This window comes from Tinamus guttatus, unplaced genomic scaffold, assembly GCF_059628265.1.
Source record: "Tinamus guttatus ecotype Peru unplaced genomic scaffold, ASM5962826v1 Tinamus_guttatus_pri_ptg000463l, whole genome shotgun sequence".
NCBI lineage: Eukaryota > Metazoa > Chordata > Aves > Tinamiformes > Tinamidae > Tinamus > Tinamus guttatus.
The window spans coordinates 27,618-42,348 of NW_028288997.1; the positions used below are offsets into that span (position 1 = coordinate 27,618).

The 14,731-nt window shown below is 58.0% G+C and overlaps 1 protein-coding gene across 1 annotated transcript in view; it reads left to right on the plus strand.

Moving 5' to 3' along the window:
* The window catches only part of LOC104568297 (KAT8 regulatory NSL complex subunit 1), a 59,041-nt gene that overhangs the window by 20,509 nt on the left and 23,801 nt on the right, over nt 1–14,731 (plus strand). Inside the window, 1 exon segment of the mRNA XM_088532636.1 lies at nt 14,529–14,670. Within this exon segment, the coding sequence (XP_088388762.1) occupies nt 14,529–14,670 (142 nt within the window).

Genomic DNA, 14,731 nt, shown 5'->3' on the forward strand with positions numbered 1-14,731 from the left:
GACTTATTTCCTTTTCCTCTTGGTCAAATCCAGCGTGTCCAAGGGCCGTCCCGGGTGGTGCCGAACCCTTCAAACCCTCCCTGGGTGGGTTAGCGCGGGCCCCTCTCCAGCGAGTTTGTGGCAGCGCGGGGCGGGCGGCCAGGGCAGGGCTCGGGTTGCAGCTCCTGCTCGCCCGAGTTTCCCCTCACAAAGAGGAACTTCATTGCCCGGCCGTGGGACAGGGCTGTCATTGTCCGGAGCGCGGCGTGAAGGGAGCCTTGAGCTGCCGTCCCGGGGCGCCCGGCCACACCTGTTCGGTGGCCGTCGGGCCCGCGGCCACGGGGCCGTCTGTGCGCGCGGCTCCAGGCTCGGGGCTGTGCTCCCATGGGCTGGAAACCCCTCGGGAAGCTCCCGAGTAGGCGCTGGGAATGGTGACGCTGCTTGGAGCCCCCCGCTTGGCCTGCGCTCCCATGGCAGCGTCTCTTCCCTTCCCCGTCACCCACTGGGAGAGCGAGACAGGGTTCCCAGGAGCGCCCGCAGTCCTCACCCTCGTGGGCCTCTGCAAACGCAGCCGGGAAACGCTGCCGCCTCTCGGAGCGGATCGGTGAGCAGGGGGGACGCGCAGGGTCCCCGTGAGCCCAGAGCGCAGGGGCCGGGCGGAACCGAAGCTGCTGCGCGGCCGTTTGTGCGCTGGACGTGCCCGGAAATCCATCCAGCCTCATTGAAGGAGAGGAATAACTATAACTTTTTTTTTGCATTATTTTTGAGATGTTGAGGGGACACAAGAAGCGCGGCACAAAGTGTGGCCTTTCCCTGTGTGTGCTTTCTGCAATGGCAGAAGAGCTGGAGCTGCAGGGAGGGAGTGGGAAGCGCCCTGGAGCACAGGACCAGCCGTGACGTGGGGACGGCTGCGCCTTCCTGGGCCCCCACGTTTGCAGGGAAGGTACCTCGTGTTGCTGAACTAACCAAAAGCCCAAGCAATAGCCCTTGCTGGAGTTGTTAACCTGCCGCTGCCTCCCTCTTTGTTTAGTCTAATAAAAGGGAACAAAGTCCATGCAGTCACTTCTGGACGTGGGATCCGACCAGTGTGTGCGTCAAAGTATGTGGAGATCCAGCCATGCGCCGGGCTTGGGGGCTGCCCTCGGCCCTGAGCAGGGGGAAAACTCTGCTGGCCTGTGTTTAATGAGCAAAAAAGGAAGGAAGGAAGGTAGTGAAGTGATAGTTACAATGGAATTTCTTCAGCACTGATAAATTCATTGCAGTCCAGAGCAGTCTTCCGCCTGGAATAATCAATAGAGCAGTAGATAAGAGCTGCTCTTGAAGGTGAGCCAGAATTCTACTGGCCAGTTAAAAGATGAGAAAAAGGTGGCGTGAAATGGAGAATTGCCCCAAGAGCAGAATCCCATGGAAATGCCCTAGAGCAGCGCTGTCACCTCTTGCCCTGCTTGTTTCTGTCCCCGCTTGGCTTTTTGTCCCCCAGCACCTCAACGCTCAGGCTGCGGCGATACCTTCTGGGCTCGGCGGCCCGGAGCTGGCTCCGCTCCTGTGACGCTGCGTGTTGGACTCGCTGCATTATCCAGGGTTTATCGGCCGAAACCAAATCTAATGCCCGTTCAGGAACTGGGACGAGCAGTACGTTCTCGAGATGTAAACAGGTCATTAATCGCGGGAGCGACTCGTGAGGGCTTGGGATCCCGGTCGGGCGTCCTGCGAGCGGTTTTGTGCTGCAGTCTGTTTGCAATAATTGCAATAATCGTCCGCTGTGTCTTGAGTATCTAAGGCCGAGAGAGGGGAAAGAAAGCCAAGGCCTCCCAGGCCAGTGGGGCTGCAAAGGAGACCGTAACAGGAGACTCTGCAGTGTTTAGGAGGACACCAGAAGTTGATGTTTTACCAGGCGAATGGAAAGAGAAACCCCGAGAGCTGCTTCTCCAGCCCGTTAATGTTTAAACCGGCCTCTGAAGCGCACGCAATAACGTCGCTTCTGCGAGCTCCAGAGCCCGCGTGCGCGCTTGAAATAAAAGGTACGTGTCCTTCTGGCCACGGACGCATCTGCAAGAGGTGCCCGTGCCAAGAACGGGCCCTGTCTTCTGCTGGGGGGTGCAGCGAGGTTGGAGGAGTGCAGCAGTGCCTGTTTGGGGGTGCCCAACGTGGTGCGTGGGCTGTTTGGGGGTGATTGGAGGATGTAACCCTGTGTATGGCCCAAATGGAAGGATAGGGGGAATTTATGTAGGAATGGTTGGACTGGAGCTTGTATCCTCGTGGAGTTGCTTTGAGCCTTGGAGGACCAGGCTGAAAGGAAATGGATCTTCCAAACGCTTGGAGTGCCACATGTGAGAAGAGAAGAGGTAGCGCCCAAGCATCAGGTGGCACTTGGGGACCCGAGTGTCCACCTTGCTCTCGGGGACGCGCATGGAGAGAGGCTGTCACCAGTTTCCTTGGTCAGCTTTGGGCAACGATCATTACTGCTCTCCATGGTGATCCCAGCCTTCAAACTGTCCTGCACAGCTTTCCTTGCTCAGTGCTCAGTGTGAGCACAGGGTGCTCAGGGGCCACCGGGCAGAGCAGGGAGCTCCAAGTAAATTCCTGGCTGAAGCCTCGGCTGAAGCCCCTTCCTTCCTTGGTGCTCCTGCCTGCTCCTTTCCTGGGATGGAGGCCACCAGTTCCCACTGTCGAGGATCCGTCTGTGAGCCCGGACGCGCTCCGGGGGCGCCTCTCCGGGCGCAGGCTCCCAGTGCGATCCGTGCCTGCTTTGTGCACCCGCGTCCGTGAGTGCTTTGCAGCCGGGGTGGTTTTCCCGGGAATCGCTGCGAGCGCGGCCCGGACGAGGCCTGCAGCTTCCTCGGCTCCTGCTTCCTCCCCCCTCCACCGTGCATGAGCTCTCTGAGGCTTTGAATTAGCCCGTGCTCTTTTCAGGAACATAAAGAGGGTATCTGTAAGTGGAAACATTAAGGCCTTTGTCAGCCCACGGCGAGCAGGCGAGGCCTCCTGTGGATAAAACTATGTTTGGAGGGAGGTTCTCAGTGCACGGAGGAGGGCGCTGGTGGCCCCGCGCGCCGGGGCAGCCGCTGCACCCACAGCCCCCGTTTCCTCCTCTTCCCCCCAATCCTGCACTTGGATCTGCACTGGGAGCACCCTGCCTTGCCCAGAGCATCCCAGCAGCTTCGCGAGCCAAAATCCCAGGTTTTTCCCAGCACCAAACACACCTGTTTAAGCGTGAGCGCCGCTCGGGTGTCCGTGGTCACTGTGACCTCCCCCCTGGGCCTGGTAGATGACGGACGCGGCGCAGACCTGCTGCGCTTGGCAGCAGCTCCTTGGCCACGGTGCCGCGCGCTTCCCCTGCAGCCTCTCGGCCTTCTTGGGCACTCAGTGCTCCAGGGGTGTCTCATGGGGCCGAGCGATGCAGCTTGTGCCTCTCCTGATGGGAATCAAACTGGTGTTGAGGGGTCGGGGCCGCAGCCCCAGGCCGGTCCCTTCCCTGCTCCTGCTGCGCGGGCGCAAGGCGCAGTCGCTCCTGCGGTGGCTGCTGCGCTGCCTCCACGTTCCCGCGGTCGCTCTTTCCAGTGCCCTAAAATCTTGTTGCCGTCACTATTCCTCCCCTTTTCCCCATTTCAGCCATATTTCCTAAGGGTTATAGCTTCTGATTTGGCTACACATCCTTCCTGCTTTTCGCAGGTGTTGTCTCAATGTTGCTCCTTGATCCAAACAACTGTTTTTCCTAGAGTTCTTCCTCCGCGTGTGTTTGGGAATCTGCTTGGTGCAATGAGCACTAAGGAGGGATGGGGATAGCTCCCTGAGAAGAGGCTTTAGGACTTTTGTGCTTCAGCTGCAGAGCTTAATTTTGTGATGCTCGGGGTTGCGGGCATTAACTCAGGTGGGACGCTGGAACCCGGGGTTCAGGGCTCCTTGCTCGGGACGCTGCAGTGCAGCCAGGCGAGGGCTCGCAGGGATTTTTCCCGTCCTGGTGCGGCCGTGTCTCCTCAGCGTCGTTTTGCTAAAGGACCATCCTCTGAATCCATCCGAATTCAACAGAAACAGCCCTCTTTCCTTCCCTCCTCTATGAAAGAGCCTCCCCTGACCTCGGTTGTGGCGGGACGCGGCCCCTGCGTTAGCGTTTCGGGGCAGCTTCCTCTGCGCCCAGCTGAGCCTGCCAGCGAGAAGCTCTTCCTGGGAAGCGTTTCGGTGCCGCAGCCGCCTCGGTGCCGTCGCGGAGTCCCGAGCTGCTCCGTGTGCCGCCGCTGGCGCCGCCGAGCGTAGCGGCTGCAGGAGCAGAGGTACCGGCAACGGATCCTCTCCTGCCAGCGATCGCAAGGGGGAACAGAAATCTGTGCGGATTGATGGGGATCGGGAGCTGCTCCCTGCGAGCAGTTGGAGTTGGCGCGTCCCGTATGCGGCCGCAGCAAAGCCTGGTGAGCTCCTTTGCTGGGAAGATTGGGAATTACAAGTCCTCGTGCAGCCTTGCGGGGCGGGCGGGAGTCCTGGGAGTTTCTGCTGGGGGATGAAGTAGTTTTCCTGCAGTCTCGTTGCAGGGTGGTTTTGCCTCGCGGCGCCTGGAGTCCTGCGTGTTCCGAGTCGAGGGCAGCGCGGCCAGGAAAGCAGCCTTGCCGGCGCTGTTCCCCTCACGGCAGCAGCTGGAAGGTTTTCCCATCCTGCAGGGTAGCTCTGGGAGTTCTGCCCGTAGTGAACTCATCTGCACAGCGAAAAGCACCTCACGGATAAACGCTCTTCTAACACTACCCAGTGTTGGTGCCTTTCGCTAGTGGAGTTCCGAGCCGACGTCCTAGCGCGGGCGATAACTTACGGGATCGCCGGTATTCGGGAATATTGATTAACTGCGACGCGCGGGAATGTGCAGCGCTCAGCAGAAGAGCTCTAGCTCTCCAGGGATGCTGCTGCTCAGAAACGTGGAAGAAATCCTCTCTTTTAGCCTGACTTGCAGAGTCTCCGTCCCTCCTTCCCGGGAGATTGGGCCACCAAAGGCTCCCGCTTGGTCCCTGCGCTCTCTGCAGTCGCACCCAGAACTTTGCAACCTGTTTGCAGTGTCACAGCTCCAGCCCTTGGAGGGGTTTAAGGCATTGGGGGTGTCCCAGGAGCTTCTACGTCTTTAATGTGTTTCCTAGAGGAGATGCTGGATTTTGCACAGGGACACGTTGACGGCTGCCTGGCCTGCGGTCTTGGCCAGGGGGTCTCTGTGCAGGCTGCTTTTGGTACTCCTTTGGCGATGGAGTTTTACGATAAGAGTTGCCATTTGTACAGTAGTTCATGACCTCTTTTAAAGAACTTCTCAAAAATGTTCCGTTCATCAAAGCTTTGGTGAAAAACCTCATGCAATTCAACAAGGCCAAGTGTAAGGGCCTGCACCTGGGGAGGAATAACCCCAGACACCAGTGCAGGCTGGGGACCGACCTTCTGGAGAGCAGCTCTGCGGAGAAAGACCTGGGTGTCGTGGTAGACAACAAGGTGACCATGAGGCAGCAGCGTGCCCTCGTGGCCAAGAAGGCCAATGGGATCCTGGGGTGCATTAAGAAGAGCGTCTCCAGCAGGTCGAGGGAGGTGATCCTGCCCCTCTACTCAGCCCTGGTGAGGCCGCATCTGGAGTATTGTGTCCAGTTCTGGGCTCCACAGTACAAGAGGGATGTGGAGCTGCTGGAGAGAGTCCAGCGCAGGGCTACAAGGATGATCAGGGGCCTGGAACATCTGCCCTATGAGGAGAGGCTGAGGGAGCTGGGCCTGTTCAGCCTGGAGAAGAGAAGGCTGAGAGGGGACCTGAGCAGTGTCTAGAAGTACCTCAAGGGAGGCAGTGAGGAGGATGGGGCCGGCCTCTTTTCACTGGTGGCCACCGACAGAACTAGAGGAAATGGCCGGAAACTGAAGCACCAAAAGTTCCACAGGAACTTAAGGGAAAATTTCTTAACAGTGAGGGTGCCAGAGCACTGGAACAGGCTGCCCAGAGAGGTTGTAGAGTCTCCTTCTCTAGAGATCTTCAAAACCCGCTTGGACGCAGTCCTGTGCCACGTGCTTTAGGGGACCCTGCGTGTGCAGGGGGTTGACTAGATGATACCTAGAGGTCCCTTCCTACCTTGAGCATTCTGTGATTCTGTGATTCAATGGAAGAAGCACCAACAAACTTACCAGGGCATTGAAGTCGGAGCAGACTCCTATTTTCAGTTACCATCAGCTTTCTCGCATGGTTTATTCTTACTTTCTTGTTCCTGGGTTTAACCATAGGGAGTAACAAATTGCCTTGCACGTCACCATAAGCTGATGATTAGATTCAATCTGTGCATTTACAGTCTTAGCTATTGCAGTGACCGCCGTGCCTGCCTAGGTGCCCGTGAGCTTGTAGAGGAGACTGAAAATGTTGTCCACTGAATCCTTGGAAAAGGGGCATTTTGCAGCTGGTTGACTGCTGTTCTGGGCATCTGCAGGGTGAGGTTGGTGGTGGCAGCTTCTCTTCTTGTCCACGCTCATCCCTACGTCCTGCTCCACCTCCCTTCCTTTCCCACAGCTTGCTCCAAAGTTCAGGGTGCCGAAACGGCCCCTTGGACGCAAAGCACTCGCGCTGGCAGAGCCCAGGGAATAAAATCCGGATCCAGACTTTCATTGCAGAACGTGTGTTGCTGCCAAGGGGCTGCAGCCAGGGCTGGGCTCCGGGCAATGAGCTGCACAAGTGCTCGGGACGTTGCCCAAATGTCACAGTATAAAGATGTGGGCACCGGGCTTGGAAACACTGCACATGTTCAAACCTAACCTGGCATCAGCAGGAAGAAGTTCGGCGAAGATCTGAAAGCCTCCGGGAGACTAAAAAAGACCAAAAATAAAAGGAAACTCCCATTTTGAGTCTAAGCAGAGGCTGCTGCTGGGCCATGCTCTTTTACAGCTTCTGTCTAATCAGCTTACTGCCAAATTGATGACTTGATCATGAACTCAACACACAATCATAAGGGTATGGTGGTCATTTGGAGGGAATCTTTTTATAGCTTACCTGCTCTGCTACCTCCCAGGGCCTTATGATCAGGGGCCTCTCCAGGGTTCACTTGCTGGAAAATTAGGATTTGTTTCTTTTTTTCTTGCAGATGGCACTTGAGACAGCTGAAGAACTTAAGCGAGCCCGAGGGTGGTGATACGGGAGCAGGGGGCAGAGCAGGGGGCCGGCGCGGGCGCTGCCGGCCACGGAGGCCTTTGGAAGGCAGCTCTCCGGAGCGGCCCTTGGGAACGGATGGAGCAGGGATGCTAAGAGGAAGAGCAGCAACGGTGGGAGGTGGCACAAGCCAGCGCGAGATGAATTCTCGTTCCTTCTACAGCTCCTAGCCTTAATGGCCTTTTTAAAAACGTAGTATTCTGCTTAAAGTTTCTTAAAAGCAATTAAGAAAAAACAACCAAGAAAAGCTTGGCCTGCTCTCCAGTGCTGAGGAGTGGGTTTCTGTTCCATGTATTTCCATCATATTTCCGGATAGCTGTGGATTCGCCAGCTGATGGCAGGAAGCTGAGCTGTTCTTGGCAAGGAGGACAGTGCCCGTTTGGACACGGGTCGCTTAGAGGAGGGTTTTATTAAAGGTCAAAACCAAGACACCAGTGGCCTCTGCCTTGACTTGTGCTGTAAGAGCAAGGAGGGCCTGCAGCCAGGCTGAGGGAGCGCTGGAGGCTGGAGAATAGCTGGGAGGTGCCGTCACCGCTGTCCTGGGCAGCTGTGACGTGTCCTGAGCGCTGCGGGGTCTGCAGGGCAAGGGGCTGCCGGGAGGACGAGGCAGCCCGGTGGCAGCTGCGCCAGGAAGGGCCACAATGTCCCCACTCGCTGCTCTCCGCCTGCTGCCTTGGGTCCGAGTCCTCCGTCCTGCTGTGATACATAGGCCATCCTGCTGGATTAGGGGCTAGGGCAGCGTTGGGTGTTTCTGCCCTCGGGATTGAGGGGTTTTCCTCCGTGCCGTGGCGGGCTCGGCCTCGGCCGTGCTGTGGTTGCTGCTGAGCCGCAGCGGAGCCGCTCTCGCTGCCCGTGGAGCCGCCTCGGAGAGCTGCTGTCCAAGACCCGGCAGCTCCTTCTGCCGCTGGCCTTGCTGAGTGCTTTGGGGTCGCCCCCCACCCAGGTGATGTTCTTTATATCCCTAAAACCCCAGCTTGGTAAGGGCTCCCCGTCACCTTCCCCGGAGCCCGTTCTCCCAGCGGCTCCCGGTGTTTTCCTGCAGGGCTCGGGACGGCACCGAGGAAGGGCCGCTCCAGACACGGCGAGTGACTCAGCAGCTCCGTCATGAGTCACGGCCGCGCGCGGAGCGCCGCAGGCCTCCGATCCGGCAGCTTGGAGGCTCCAAGTCGTCACACACGAGGCTGGAATGTTAAATCATGGATGCACGAGCTGACACGCCTTGTGCAAGGCCTTGAACGTCTTGGCGCTTCCCTCCTGCCTCGTGCTCTTAAACCCCTCTGTTTTCCATGTTGGCTTCATGTGGGCAGCGCAGGCAGCTCCCAGAGACAGCATGGGTATGTACAGGAATGAAAACGAAGTGCAAGTTTGTGCAGGTGTGTTGTTCCACCTGCCAGTGGCATTGCTGCACGCTGCAAATGGGAAATAAATCCGTGATGAGCTTTAGTTTCCTGGGGAGAAACTGAGCACAGTTTATTTGCTGCATTTGTGCACATCTATAGAGTTTGCTGCCCTGTTCTCTGCCCGTTTGCCAAAATTCCTCTTCCTACGTTTAAAGGAAGAGGAACAGGTCAGTAGGGTGGGTTGGGTTTTATTTCCTTTTCTGCAACCGTTTGCACTTGAGCAGCAGCCGCGGTGCTCAGGCGCGTAGCTAGTGATGTGGTTGTTCAGCAGTGCATTCGCGTGACATTTTATTTAAGCTTCTTTCCCAAAGATGGTTTCTAGTGATTAATTTTTTTTACTACGCTGCTTTTAAAGCAGTTAATATTTGTCTTGCACCACAGAGGAATCCTTCAGCAGGCAAAAAGAGCCGTTTCATGCAGCTGAATCACTAGGAAGTGACTCGGGATATGGGGAGAGACCTTCGCCCGGGGCAAAGGCTTTGGCCGCAGCCCCAGGAGCGGAGGACGGGAGAGCTGAGTCCTCCATAGGGAGCAGCAGCCCTGGGCAGCCGGGCCCGGCGGCTGCTTTCCCGGTGGGTGCCGCATCCGCGGGGCGAGCGGTGCCCGGAGCCCGTTCCTGCAGCCGGAGCACGTGGAATTTGGCCCCTGCTGTGCGCAGCTGCCGCAGGCTGCGAGGCCTCCGTCCCCGCGTCCTTTCTCATGCAGCGGTTCCAGGCATCTTTGAATGCTTGGCCTCTGCTGATTATTTCTTCTTCTTTCCTGTACACTTTTTTAATCGAAATGAGCCGGAGATGCCAAAACAAACCCTTCATGTCCTGATGGGGGTGACGGCCGCCCCACAGACAAAGCGGTGCCCGCTGCGGCCGCTCGAGTGCTCCGCGCGGTTCCCCTTCATCCCGAAAGGAGGGCAGTTGGGATCTGCTGCTTTTCCATGCAAATCCCAGCTTCCTGGCACATGGCCAGTGCTGTCCGCTCGCCAGGGTAGGGTCTGCCAGCCTTTTTCCAAAGGCCTCTGCAGCAAAATGCTGTCGGATTCGTGCACCAATTTCCTCTGAGCAGTGGGGGTTTTCCAGCAAGGACCAGTAGAAATAACTCCGCACTTGCAGCCTCCAGAGGCCTTCATTTTTTTGCCATTTTTCCCCTGAAAGCTGGGATGAATGAGTGGGGTTGAGGTCTGAGCTAGATTTAGACGATTGCTGAGCGCACACTGGCAATAGAAGAGCCTTGAGCAGCCGCTGTCGGTCCGCGGGCCGGGGGCGGGTGTTCAGCTGAACAAATTGTTCGCTCTGGCTCCTTCGCAGGCAGAAATGTTGTGATCAGCTAATGAGGCTGTTCCCGAGCGCTCGGGGGGTCCCCGCTGCCTCGCTTGGGGTTGTCATGCAAGGGGATTTGACAGCGTTAACTCTTGTTCCGCCCCTCGATCCAGTTCGGCACTAGTTCCTCATCCTGTTCTAAAAAGGAATAAAATTTTGATGGTCTGTTTTGAGGGAGTGAACTTGAAGAGTATGTAGGCACAGGAGCAAACTGGAAAACAGCCCTGAATCGGGGGAATCTCTCCCTTAGTAAGGCACGGCAAAAACGCAATCGCAAAAGTTGCATTAGCGCTGTGCTTGGAGGACGATGCTCAGAGGCTCCTTCTGCTGTTAGCAGAACCGCAGTGCTCGTGCAGGTGTTTTGCTTGGACTTGTCTCGTGTTTGCCAAGCGCATAAGCATCAGTGGTGTCCGGAGCACGGAGCACCCGGAAACTGTCCGTGCTGGCATTGGAGACCATCAAAACGTGAGCAAGGAGGGAGCGAGGGAAAGGTGAACCTGATTTTAATGCTTATTTCTTTCAGTGAATGAACAGGAATTGATTTAACCATAAGGCTTCGGTTGGCATCTCGCTGGTGGGAGTAGACCTGGCACCGGCTTGGACATGAGCCGTGAGGATGGCGTGAAGGCGACGCAGCCCCCGGGCTGGGCGACGCGAGGGGGGCGAGCGGAGCGAACGCGGGTGATCTGCTTCGTGTCCCAAAGCGTCGCTGTCTGCGGCGTTTGCAGACCTTGTTTGTCCCTCCCGAAGATCCCAGCTGGAGATGGCACCTCAGCTCCGGTGGTTGGGCTTGAACACCTTTTTTTGCGTGCGGTAGTTCAAGCTGGCACCAAGATGTGGCCCCTGGTTAAGGACAGTGACCCGCAGACTCTGCGCTCGGGAATGGCAGTGTGGAGCGTTTGGGCAGTGGAGCGGGACGCGGAGCTTGGCACGGAGCTGGGAAAAGGAAGGCAATTTGAGTGGGATGAGAAATAGGGATTGGGCTCCAGTGCTGCCATCTTGGGAGTCGGGATGCTTAGGAATGACGGCTTTCCAGGCGCGGTGCTGCCGAAACAGAGGAGCCAGGCCCGGCGGTGCCGTCCCAAGTGTCCCCGTGCTCGCTGGGGTCGCCTCGGTGTCCCCTCGCTTTCCCCGGTCGTGGGCTCGGTGCACCGGCCCCGTTTGCCGTTAGCCGCGGGTGCCCCGGGACGTCGTCCCGAGGGCCAGGCCAGCTGCGCGCGGGGGCTCCGCAGGGCCACGGACCAACCCAGGGAGAGGATGATGATGGCAACGGCGATGATGGTGATGAAGATCATTATTATTGTCGTTATTAGCTGCACCCGTGCCACATTCACCTCAGTTGCTGTGTTTGCCTTCCTAAGCACGAGCCATTCTGGTGTCCGTCTTGCCCTGCCATCTGGCCGGCTCCTCCAGCTCCCAGTCCTGCTTAATCCCAACCCCGTGCAGGCAGGTACATTAAACTCTTGTTAATCATCCCTTCCAGGTCCCCCATGCCTCGAAGGAGAGGAAGGGCCTCGTCCCCTCCGCTAACCAGTCACCTCGCTGGCGTTTTGGGTGCCCTCGCGGGCGGCCGCTGCTTTCTAGGCAGAAGAAACAGTGGCTCTGCCGACTGTTTGCAGAGAGATTAAAGGCCGGGTTGTCACACGGGGCGGCCGCGTGGCGCCGAGGGGTCATCGCGCCGGCGCGGGAAAAGCCCCGCGTCTAAATACAGAGGCCCCCGCGCCGCTCGCTGCCGTTCAGAGAGCGCGGCCGAGCGTCGCCACCGAGCGTGTCCCCTCCGCCCCGGTGCTCGGGGTGGCCACAGGGACGAGCCCGTCGCCCTGGCCCTTTCCTGCCTTTCCTTCTGCTTGGCCTCCGCGGGCTCCTGGCCTCGAGGTGTCCTGGCCTCAAGGGAAAGCAGAGCACAGACTGAGGCTGCTTGTGCTCCGCGCCGCTTAGGAATCCCGTCGGACACGGACTCCTTATCCACCCGCCTCGCATGGGTTTCTGTTTTGTAATTGGACTAAAAGAAAGGGACTTATTTACTGAAGGAGCAGGACGACGCCGGGCCCGCAGGCCTGGGGGGCACTGGCTGAGCTTGGAGGCTCTCGACAGCCATTTCCATCTCTTTCTATCCCATTAAAAATGATCCCGCCGCCGCGGGCAGGCAGAGCCGAGCTGCTGACCAGGAGCTTGGCCCTTTCGGTTTCTTTTTGCAAAAACTTCAGCCTCGGAATGATTTCTTTGTGGATCTAAAACCCCTTGCTCGGTAAGATGAAAGGTAACATCAAGTCTGCGAAGGGAGCTCAGCCGCCCTGGGATCGGGCTTATCGGAACCCAAAAACTTGGAAGGGCCGAACGGTCCCCTTTATCCATGGATGCTGAGAATGTTGTTCGTGAAAGCAAAGATGGCCATTGCAGAGGCCTGGACTGTGTGAGTTTAAGCTACAAGAAAAAAGAAGAAAAAAAAAAAAAAGAAAGTTTCTCCAGTAAAGTTCTGCTTTGCTTCTGAAATAGAAGTATTGGAAAAATGAGCAATGTGCTTTAGAAAGTCTTGTGGGAAACTGCACGTGAAAATGCTGTCAGGTTCGTGGGTGATCGAGTCGGAGCAGCAGCGACGCTCGGGGAAACCTCGCTGCAAGGAGACGGGCTCCCGAACCCGGCTCTTCCCGGCACCACGGAGGGGATTTTGTGCCGCTTCGGAGGCTGGAATTTCCTCGCCGGGAGGAAGTCCCCTCTGCCTTAAGGCCCGGAGCGCGTTGTCCTTCTTGGAACAGAGCAGAGGCTGACGGGGAGCGGGGCTGGAGCGGCCGGGTCTGGCGATGCGGGGTGGCCCTCACAGCCGTTGCCACCCTGTGTTGTTCATCCTGTGGCCACCCTGGCCCTCAGGTAGCCCAGTCGGACCCGAGCCGCCCGGGAAGCCTTTGCCCCTCTGTGCAGCCCTCTGGCTCGGTGCCTCCGTGTGGCCCGCGGGGATGAAGAGCCAGTTTCTTGCTGGCACCCGTCTGGCACCAGCACTAAATTCGTCACTGAGCGTAAGGTCAGCGTCGATGCAAGGAGCACATGTGTCCTGTGGGGAAGGATTTCAGAAGAGCTTGAGCTCACCAGGGTGACTGGAAGATGGGCTTGGGAAGGCCTGGAAGGAATAGAGGCAGTTCCTGCGATTCCCTGTTTCTCTGGAAGTCTGAACTGAAGCACTGAAACGGCCGGCACGGGTCAGGCTCAAGGAAGGCTGTGCGGGGTCGGCTCTTCCGTTATTCCTGCAGTTCCGTGGAACCAGCTCGTTCTTTCCAGGGCTTCTGCATGAGTTGGAGACTTGTAACAGAGTCCCAGAATGACTGAGGTCGGCAGGGACCTCTAGGGATCATCCAGTCCAAGCCCTGCTCCAGCAGGGACACCCAGAGCACGGGGCACAGGGTGGCACCCAGGCGGGTTGGAGATCTCCAGAGCAGGAGCCTCCACAGCCTCTGGGCAGCCTGTGCCAGGGCTCTGGCACCCTCACAGCAAAGAAGCTCTTCCTCATATGGAGTTGGAACTGCCTGTGCTTCGACTTGCACCGTTACCCCTTGTCCTGCCACTGGCCACCACCGAGAGGACAATGAACAACCGTGGTGCTTTTCAGGCGGGTGCCCGCTCGCGGTGACGCTGGGTCGCTCCTTCGAGGAACGTGGCTCCTGCTGCCCCTGAGGGTGTCTTCACCTGGGGACGAGCCACGGCGTGTGATTCACTGAGCAGGGTCCGAGCACTGGTGGGTTGACAGCAGGCAGGGAAATGCTCCCGAGGAGGGAGGCTTGGGGCAAGGGGGAGTATTTTGTGATGAATTTTGTGTTCCCAATTATCTAGATGCGGCCAAGGCCCCGGTGTCCTGGGACACTTCAGAGTGGCCGAGCAGAGCCTTGGATTCCTGCCCGTGTTGCCTTCCTGTGTTATGCTGGGCTCTTTTCCCTTGCTTTCTGCTCGTTTGCTTGCTTTTGTCTGGGGCACGGCAAGAGGAAAGGCTTTTTTCCAACAGCTGACCATAAAACCCAGAGCACACACACCAGCCAGCGTGCATTTATGCGTCTGCAGCAGAGTATTTTGTGTTTGCAGCAGCGATGCCGAAGGTGGGAAATGGGTCGGCGCTCGCAAAGCGCGCGGCTTCCCCACGCACCCGTGCGCAGCTCTGAGCCCTGCCGAGCGCCGGGGCAGCTCGCTGCTAACCCGGTTCCTTCCTGGCCTCCGCGGCTGCCGGGCTGAACCCACAGCAGCAGAGACCGAGTTGGCGCCTTGCAGCAGCTCGTTGCAGAGAGCCGCTCGCGCGGGGCCGCGCTCAGCCCCGGGGCTCATCTCCGGGAGAGGTTTCTGTCCAAACCGGAGGGCCGGACGCGCTGGGAAACTCGCCGGAGGCCAGAGGGGCTTTTAAAGAGGGGAGATGGAGGGCGGGTGGGTGGATGGGTTTTCCCTTCAAGTGGGTCTGGCAGATGTGGCCAGATAGGACTGGAGCTTGACGTGAAACCTGAACACCTGTGTGAGCCGGGCTCCAGTCACTAGGTACCCAAAGCTGTTTTAATGATGCTGTGTGAAAACAGGGCTTTTGCAGCTCATTTTGGATTAGCACATCACAGTTAGTGGTAGCTAGAGGTAACTTTGATGCACTGGACAGCTCTACTAGGCTGTTCATGGACTGTGTAATGAAAATTGTTCCCCAAGTAACCCCTTTCCCCCTTTTTATCTCTCCAGGAGACGAAGGGCAGAGTGGAGATGGGCAGCAGACCGTGCAGCCATCGTCAGCCGCTGGAATTGGCTCCAAGCCCACGTCTCAGACCTGGAATACCGAATCCGGCAGCAAACGGATATTTACAAGCAGATCAGAGCCAATAAGGTGAGGAGCAGAAGCGCATCCGTCCGGGCTCGGCTTGGCCGGCCTCCCGGGGGCTCCTTCC